At 47.9% G+C, this 7,625-nt stretch overlaps 1 protein-coding gene across 1 annotated transcript; it reads left to right on the top strand.

Moving 5' to 3' along the window:
- Nucleotides 1-3,183: 3,183 nt before the first annotated feature.
- LOC119295665 (ferritin-1, chloroplastic-like) lies at nt 3,184-7,354 on the top strand. Its single transcript, XM_037574104.1, has 8 exons — nt 3,184-3,589; nt 3,798-3,881; nt 3,986-4,046; nt 4,153-4,240; nt 6,478-6,539; nt 6,690-6,755; nt 6,888-6,951; nt 7,030-7,354. Exons 1-8 carry the CDS (start codon nt 3,291-3,293, stop codon nt 7,071-7,073), a joined length of 768 nt encoding a protein of 255 aa, XP_037430001.1. The 5' UTR covers nt 3,184-3,290; the 3' UTR covers nt 7,074-7,354.
- Nucleotides 7,355-7,625: the final 271 nt, after the last annotated feature.

Genomic DNA, 7,625 nt, shown 5'->3' with positions numbered 1-7,625 from the left:
GGATGAAAAGCATATCTACTACATACATACACAGACATAGTTCACAATTAGTAGAGCCATACACTACACAACCATCATGCCCAAAAGGTCAGCATTACCCACTAGTCTCATATTCATTTTCTTCACTTCTCTAAGATGGCCTGGATCCCCTTGATCTTCTCCTTCAGCTTCTCCTCTGCCTTCATCAGCTCAGCAATACGAAGCTCTAGCTGCCCCTTCTTTTCACCATGCTTTTCCTTTCCCTTAAGCAAATCAGCAACCTGAAACTTCAACTCTAGCTTCTCTTGGGTGAGCTTCTCCTCAGACTTTGTGAGCTCTGCATTCTTCAACTCCAAGTTCATCTTATCTTCACTAAGCAATTGCTTGTCCGTAATATGCTTCAGTTTCAAGTTCTGGATGACTGTTGCTTGTGCTCTTGTCAAGTTCAGTAGCACTTCATAATTCTGCTTAAGCTTCTTAGACTCTGCATCTTTATTTACCATATGTGCCTTCATATCAGCCACCAGTTCACTTCTGCATTGCTGCTGATATGTAAGGTTATCCTACAGATATCTGAAATCCACCACCCTGTCCTCCTGGAAGCTCATAAGCTCATGCACATCTTGGACTAACTTGTCATAGTTGGCCTCCAGCTTGTTCTTCTCTTCTGTCCGATGGTGGATAGTGAAAGAACTTTCAAGATTATCATTCACCCTAGCACTCTTGCTATCTTCAACCATGGCCCATAGCTTCAACAATGCATTTTGCATTGTTGGGGGCCATTGGTGGTCAACCCATTCAACAAACCCACAATTCTGCCCTTCCTGCAAAAAAGGGCAAAAAGATAAAAGAATAAACATGTTACTTCAGAAGCATAAGTAAATAACTAGTGCAAAGCAATAACACTGTACATTGGTAATAATAGCACCACTAAGCTACGCTAGTAATTGAGATGTACCTATCCACTAAATAACAACATGACAAATTACAGCACCACTCAGCTACAGATTTGAACTAGATTTTGCTAATCAGCTACAAAACAAGAGCAATCTCAAACTGCAAACTTGGTGAACTGCCAAAGCATATGCAGTACATACTATCCATTCAACTGAATATTTCAAGCATTTAGATACATAACAGCAGGTCCATCCCAACATAAAAGTTACATTTCACTCAATATTTAGTTCCAAACAGGAGCAAAAGTAACAGGAACATAATTAACAGTAGCACTGTCATTCAACTGAGTACTCCATTCAACTACATAAAAATGCCACAACAGCAACATTAAACCTGTAGAAACCCCAAACTTATTATTTCACATGATAGCAAGAACAATGCCACTGCAAAATAATAGTACCACTGTCATTGAACTACACAAGCTACTGCTGTTGCAAAAGTGAATATGCCCTTAATAATCAGGCCTTGTACTCATGTTCACTCATGTTCAATATGGCACTGTCAAACCAACAATAATATGACACTATCAACCTATATATAATATCCCACTATCAGCATAGAATTCATAGCGGCTCTGCACATGCTAGGAACCTTCTCCCTGTGTCTATTCCTTCAAATGCGACAAGCCTCTCAGATGCCTTGCCGTGCTTCTCACATGGCGACATCGTTTCCAACTCAAGCCCCTGGTAACCTGGATCTTCAACGCTGAAAGGGACCTGCCGAAGCTCGTACAATCAAAATGCCCAAATCAAAACCCAGCGAAATCAACCAAATCAAAAAGCCCCAAATCTGAAACCCTAACCCTAGACCTAGCTCAAGGAAAATCGCCTGGTTAAGCCCGTCCGTGGATGAGGTCGAGTGCATGTACGGCAGGTTGGACGTGTCCTCACTGCTTTCGTCTTTGAAAACCATGGCGGGCGGCGGTGGTCCGCTCCGGCAAAGCTGCCGGCGGTGACGAGGGCGACGAGAGAGGAGCGAGGAGGGAGGCAGGAGCGAGGAGGAACGGAGTGGAGCACGGGCCGGTCCGGTTCGAGCCGGACCACACCTATCAAGCGAGCGGGCGCGTGCCGATTCGCCAGCGTGGCATCTGACGCGCGGGCCCGGGCGGTCAGTTCCAGCGTCAATACATACAAATACGAAGTTTAGCCCGATTTGCAACGGTTCGACCCAAACGTGGTATTGACATGTAATTTTTTTTCAAAAGTGGTACCAATTCGCCACCACCGCCCCAATTGTGGTACTATCGTGTAATTAACTCTGCATTGGAAGATGGATCAGATATTCTGTGCCATGAGATGTAGACTAAAATGTGCCATGAAATTGTACATTTTAGTGTTAGAGTAGTATGAGGTGGTGCCATTAGTGAAAACTGCATGTCCACGGTTATAGAAAAAGGTTGCACATCGACAATTAGCTAGTTGCACACTGATGGCTAAGTTAATTATGTTCCTGTTAGCTAGTTTTACCCAACGAGATCTTAATTGCACACAAAAATTTTCTCTTAATTGCACTGTTGCAGTTTGAGATTGCTCTTGTTTTACAGTTCACCCAACGGGATCTTAATTGCACACAAATTTTTCCTCTTAATTGCACTGTTGCAATCTCAAACTGCAACTGTTAGCTAGTTTTACCTAACCGGATGTCATTCAACGGGATCTTAATTGCACTGTCATGCAACGGTAATGAAGACTAAGTTGCACAAAAAAAAATTCATTGAAACATATCCATGCGGTATCTAGTTTCGAAAAGCATGTCGCGAGGGTTCCAACGGTGAAAACGGATCTTAATTTCGACACGCGGTTTAAAAATTATGACTTTTTAAAAATTTAAAAACTTAAATTAAATGCATTCACACATGTTCACATGGATGTTTTTTGTTTGTTTACATGATATTTTTCTAATATATAAACTAGTTTTTTAGTACTCCCTCCGTTTGAAAATACTCGTTGGAAGAATTAATGTATCTAGATGTATTTTAGTTCTAGATACATTTATTTTTAGGTATTTCTTCGACAAGTATTTCCGAACGGAGGGAGCATATAAATTAGAGGGAAGAGATTATTACTATTTATAGATTATTGGGAACAAAACTTCCCCTTTTTGGCCGGCCGCTCGCGAAGGGTAGCAAGCAGCCGGCCGCCCGCTAGACCGGCCCAAAACTATATATACCAAATACGAATTCAGCCATAAATAGAAAGTGAGATGATTCGGATGCACGTATCCACGTGTAATCCACCCACATATCCTACGAGCTAGTGCTATACCTATCGAGCTATCCCCATCTCCTCCTCCACTTCGGTCTTCCACGCCCACTTCCAGTTCCCCACACTCGCCCCCATCTTCTTCTCTTCGAGATGTTTCTTAGGATTGCGTCGTCTCCGGCCGCCGTCGCCGCGGCTAGCCAGCTCTCTGCGCCAGGACCGGCCCACGGTTCTGCGAGGCTGCCGCCGTTGGCGAAAGGGTCGTCGACGGCGACGGCGTGCAGGGCTGCGGGGAAGGGGAACAAGGAGGAGGTGCTCCTCAGCGGTGTGATGTTCCAGCCGTTCGAGGAGCTCAAGGGGGAGCTTTCGCTCGTGCCGCAGGCCGAGGGCCAGTCGCTCGCCAGGCAAAAGTTCGTCGACGAATGCGAGGCCGCCATCAACGAGCAGATCAAGTGAGTAAACCTACACCACCGCTATGCGCCTCATCATCCTGATATAAATCGACTGCGTGCAATTTGTACTACCTGCAGATTTTACTGTAAATTTGTACAAAGGACTGATGGTTTTGGTTTGAGTTACTTGACCATTCTTAGCTCGCTAGATAGTGCCTGCGTCTGGTCCTGATTAGAGGAAAACTAATACTGTATGTCGGCATTGCAGTGTGGAGTACAATGCCTCGTACGCGTACCACTCCCTCTACGCCTACTTCGACCGGGACAATGTTGCCCTTAAGGGCTTTGCCAAGTAAGCACAGTGCTGTAGCTGTCTTCCATTACCAAAGCTACCAGTACAATATTCTGATCAAGCTTGGTTCTGAATTCTGATATACGACTGTTTCTTTTCTCCAGGTTCTTTAAGGAATCGAGCGACGAGGAGAGGGAACACGCGGAGATGCTTATGGAGTACCAGGTATCAATGATTTCCTTGACCTTTAAATTATTAATACCATTGTCCTGTGCGTGGTAGCTAGAAACTGATGGATGATGCTCGGTGTATTCTTGTGTGTGTCCATCAGAACAGACGTGGAGGGCGGGTGAGGCTCCAGTCTATCGTCACCCCATTGACAGAGTTCGACCACTCTGAGAAAGGCGATGCTCTGTACGGTAAGTTTATTTATGGTTGTGGGTGTTTATGCATATTCAGTTCTTAGAAAGGGGCTGTCAGTTGTGCCAGATTAATTACCCGGGGAAAGTAACACTACTCCCTCCGTTCCATAATCATTGTCGTGCTTTTAGTTCAAATTACCACGACAATAATTATGGAACGGAGGGAGTAGTTTGCTAGATTACATGGTAAGTTGTAGGTATATGCAAAGCTATAGCTGATTATCAACTGAACATAACCTCAGTCAAACAGATGTCAATTTTTAGCTCTTGATCAGTTATGCAGCTGGTCTCCAGTGACCTTTTGAATTTGATCATGTCTGATCATGAAAAACTGTCACTACCCCTATTTGTTTTTTTTTAGAAAAGGAGGAGGACCCCCGGCCTCTGCATTTGGACGATGCATACGGCCACTTTATTAATTATTCTCACAAGACCTTACAGTGTCATACAACAATAAGACTAAAGCCACCGTCTAAGCAACAACTGTCGCTACACCTATCCAATTGATGAAGGGGCGCTGATAGCCTGGGCCTAATACCAAACAGACATCGCAGCCAGACCTAACATCTAAGACCTGAGGTCCCAACCAGGACGCCTGCCGGGTATGGCACCCACCAGTCCGGCGTGTTCCTCAACCAGGACGCCTGCCGGGTATGAAGCCGCCGCAACCACTTGCCACCAATCCATCTTCAGAGCTGTACTGCTGCATCAACCTTGCCCGGTCTAGCTGCCGCCGACGCCCGACGCCAGATAGTGTCGACCTCCTGCGCGTGTCCATCACCACACATCTGACGCCAAGCCTCCGCTGCTCCATGCCGCCAAGAGCCGCCGCCATGAATATGTAGAACGAAACACCGCTCCACCGAAGAAGCCATCCGCTGGTCCCTCGAGCCCGAGTGCATCTCCAAGAATGCCGCCCCCAAGGGGGGTAACGACACATGAATGCCGCCGTCATCCGATCAATTGATCTAGGGTTTTCCCCGGAGGTATTGGGTGGGTTTGGGATTTGTACCTCGATGATGCCTTCATGAAGGGAACGATGATAAGGGCATCGTCATCACCGGCTCCGGCCAACGACCGAAAACCAGGTTTTCACCCGGATCCGTCCCAAGGAATCCACCCGACAACCTGTGCACCGTCTCGACCGCCTTCAAAGCCCCAGATCTAGCCACCTAGATCCGGCGACCAACCGCAACAGCAGTGCCACCGTAGGAGTTCTGGCGCACCTGCCACTGCCAGAGTGTGCCTCCAGTGGAGCCTGGGAGGAGGGCTCCCACCCCCACCTCGCCAAACCGCGAGAGCCACCGAGATGGATCCCGCGCGCTCGTCACCGTCTCAGATCCGAACCAGTCTGCAAACAGATCGCGGTCACAGATCCGCCTTGGACAGGGACTGCACCACGCCATGCCGCCGCGGGAAGCCCGAGCTTCACCCGCCACCACCATCCAGGGCCGCCGCCCCGGGATCCGGACAGAACATCGCCGCTGCCGCCGGCCTTGTTTTGCCGCCGCCGACCGGCCACCGCGACCTCCACCGCCATGCCGCCGATGGATCTGGGCGAGGATATCCATCCTCCCCGAGGGCACACGCCGCAGCCTCTTCTCCGCGTACCTCCGGTCGCACGGGAAGCCACCGTGGCCGCGTGCCCACCCCTCGCCGGATGCCGCGCACGTGCCGCCCCGCCGCCGGCGAAGGCCGCCGCCACGAGGAGACCCGCACGCAGCCGCCACACAGCAAGACGTCGACCCATTTGTAGCCGCGCCATCGGGCCCGCCTCCGTCAAGATCGTCGCCGCCGCGCCGCCAATATCCGCGCGCCCCGGCGCCTCCGCCCGGCCTGGCCGCCCCCGCAGGCCATGGACGCGAGGAGGGGAGAAGGCCCCCGCCGCCAGCCACCGTGGGGGGCTTTGCCCCGGCGGCTCTGGCTGGCGGCGGCGGGGAAGGGGAGGAGGGGGAGGGCGAGCGGCAGGAGGTGGCGGCGCCGCCCAAGTCGCCCACTACCCCTATCTATGCTCATCGAAAACTGTGTTGTGTTTTTTTTTTGAAACGGAACTGTGTTGTGTTTGAAAAGCTTTAATTTAGAAAACAATATGAATAGACAAGGGCACGAAACAATCGGAAAGAAAATAGCAAGCTGTTAAAATCCAGATATTTGCCTCATTTTCTGCTTTCATTTTGTGGGACTAGCTTGTGAAATCCTCCTGTATTCTAACTTGAACCTCTCATGTGTTTCAGCAATGGAGTTGGCTCTAGCTCTTGAAAAGCTCGTGAATGAGAAGCTGCACAACCTGCACTCTGTAAGTTGCTCCTTCATGCTTGCAAGGAGGTTATTGTAAAAGGGATGTGTGTGCAACTGCGACCAAATGAATTCCTGATTGATTTATCAGAACCAGTACGCGCAATACTGCGCCACACCATAGTTAAAATGTTCATCCAAAATTTAACAGGTGGCAACAAGGTGCAACGATCCTCAGCTGAGTGACTTTGTTGAGAGTCAATTTCTTCAGGAGCAGGTAAAAATAAAACTGCCTCAATACAGAGAGTCAGAGATCTGCCACACACGCACCGTAGTCTTGATTCTTGAGACGCTTTGCTTCATTTTGTGCTTTGCTGACCGAATAACTCCTGCTAAATTCTTGTGAAAGGTTGATGCCGTGAAGAAGATCTCGGAGTACGTGACGCAGCTTAGGAGAATCGGCAAAGGGCACGGTTAGTTTGTACTTGCGAGAAGCAACTGATATTGCTGCGGCATCGGATGTTTTACTTGCATGGTTTGTATGCATGCAGGGGTGTGGCACTTTGATCGGATGCTGCTTGAAGAAGAGGCCTAGAGATCAGGCCATGAATATGCATTGCTGCTCAGGGGAAGATGCATGTAGGTCACAACTCACAACTGTCAAGTAATGGATCAGCCAACCTCTGTGGATGTGTTTCTTGGCTTTTTCAGTGGGTTTAGAGTCGTATGTAAGGTGTTTGCGTCCTCCAAAAGAACATGGCGCACTGAAAGTAGTAGAACATGTGAACGATTTTACTTCTGTGCTTGTGCTGCCAGTGGATACATTTGAAATTCGCAATAAAGCAAGGGCTATTTGTAGGGTCTTGGGTAATTCTAGTCTGATCTTGTTCTTCGCAGCTGACGCATTAGCTTCAAGCCCAAGGTACTCCCTCCGGTCCTTTTTACTCTGCATATTAGGTTTGTCTGAAGTCAATCTCATCCAACTTTGACCAAGTTTATATAAAAAATTATAGACATTCACATAACAACACCAATATCATTAGATTCATCTTGGAATATATTTTCATATTATATCTATTAAATATTATAGATGCTAATAATTTTTAATAAAAATTTGATCAAACTTAGCAAAGTTTGACTTTCGGCA

This window comes from Triticum dicoccoides, chromosome 4B, assembly GCF_002162155.2.
Source record: "Triticum dicoccoides isolate Atlit2015 ecotype Zavitan chromosome 4B, WEW_v2.0, whole genome shotgun sequence".
Lineage (NCBI taxonomy): Eukaryota > Viridiplantae > Streptophyta > Magnoliopsida > Poales > Poaceae > Triticum > Triticum dicoccoides.
This window is presented reverse-complemented; position numbering and strand designations above follow the sequence as displayed.